At 67.5% G+C, this 1,240-nt stretch overlaps 1 protein-coding gene across 2 annotated transcripts in view; it reads right to left on the bottom strand.

Moving 5' to 3' along the window:
* Positions 1–1,240, bottom strand: part of LOC113212278 (pneumococcal serine-rich repeat protein) — a 154,779-nt gene that overhangs the window by 5,048 nt on the left and 148,491 nt on the right. The window contains exon 9 of one of the 2 annotated variants that reach the window (XM_052265959.1): positions 37–84. The exons of the other annotated variant lie outside the window; for it this stretch is intronic. Within the exon in view, the coding sequence (XP_052121919.1) occupies positions 37–84 (48 nt within the window). The remainder of the gene's footprint in view (positions 1–36; positions 85–1,240) is intronic. 2 annotated transcript variants of the gene reach the window in all.

Genomic DNA, 1,240 nt, shown 5'->3' with positions numbered 1-1,240 from the left:
ACGCCCGTGACTCGCTCCGGGGGAACGCGCGCTCACCTGCAGACAGCAGTCCACCATAGGGACGGGCTCGGCGGGCTCCAGGACCTCGATGATCTCCACGTCTCTCCCTTTCCCTCTCGCCGCCGGGCCGGCCGTGGTCTTTATCCTCCATCTCCCTCCTCCTGCTGCTGCTGCTGCTCCGCGCCGCCCCTGCGCGCCTGCCGGCCTGGCCATCTGATTCCGTATTCAGGGTGTGTCTCCTCCCCAGCCCCCGCGCCACGCCCCACACGGCTCTTTGCGTCGTCTTCTGCGACAGGCTCCCGAGGCAAGACAGCAGCCCCTTCACTCCCTTCCTCCCCCCTCTTCCCCCGGGCTGGTCACATCCGTTGGGTTAGGTTGCCTCGGTCCCGGCCAGCAGCAGCAGAGGCGGCAGCGGCTGCCGGCCAGCCGGCCTCGTGCACAAGACGGATGATGGTCCGGGCCGGCAGCTTAAACTGCTCCGGCTGTCACTCAACGTTTTGCCCCCATCGACGTGAGCGCCGCCCCCCGCCGCCCGCCACCCCCGCCACTCTGACTTGCACGTCGGAGTCGCATAACACGTCCTTCCCTCCTCGGCTCCCTCCTCGCCGCGCCGGTCGTGGTGTTGGCTCCGGCAAGATGGCAGGGCCCTCCCGGGGGCCGTTGCCTTCAACCGATGTCACTTCCACTGAGGCCCCCGGCCGGCGGCGCGCAAGGGGGCCCCGGGCCTGCTTTGCCCGTGCGGCCCCAGAGAGGCTGCTGCTGCGCACGGAGGCCTCGCCGGGGGTCTATGTACTCTCCGCGCCGAGGAGAGGAGGGCCTCGTCGAGGAGGAGCAGAGGAGGAGGAGGCCGTCCCCGCAGTCATCAAACCAGCGCGCGATTATCATGCGTGGGGCGGGCAAGTCCTCGAGTCAAGTGGCCCCAGCAGGCCCCGCGGGGAGGGATGAGACCGCCCCGCCCCGCCCCGCCCCGCCCCGCCACGCACCGCCACACACCCTACCTCCACGCCAGCCGCTGCCACACACAGCCCCCAGCCCCCGTCCCGTGCTCGCGATACGAGGAAAACACCAACAACATTCTTCTCCGCTCGGTCACACGCGACAACGACCATAACAACCACGACCTCCAATGGTCACTACACTACTTTATTTACCACAAACTGGAGGAGAGAAGAGGAGAGCGGCTGGCTATGCCCTTAATTAAGACCGCGACCCTGGGTTTTGTTTACCGTTAATATCCCCC

The sequence above is a fragment of the Frankliniella occidentalis genome, unplaced genomic scaffold (assembly GCF_000697945.3).
Source record: "Frankliniella occidentalis isolate FOCC.00 unplaced genomic scaffold, Focc_3.1 Scaffold33, whole genome shotgun sequence".
Taxonomy (NCBI): domain Eukaryota; kingdom Metazoa; phylum Arthropoda; class Insecta; order Thysanoptera; family Thripidae; genus Frankliniella; species Frankliniella occidentalis.
Note: the sequence above shows the minus strand (reverse complement) of the source record. Positions and strands in the feature narration are given on the sequence as shown.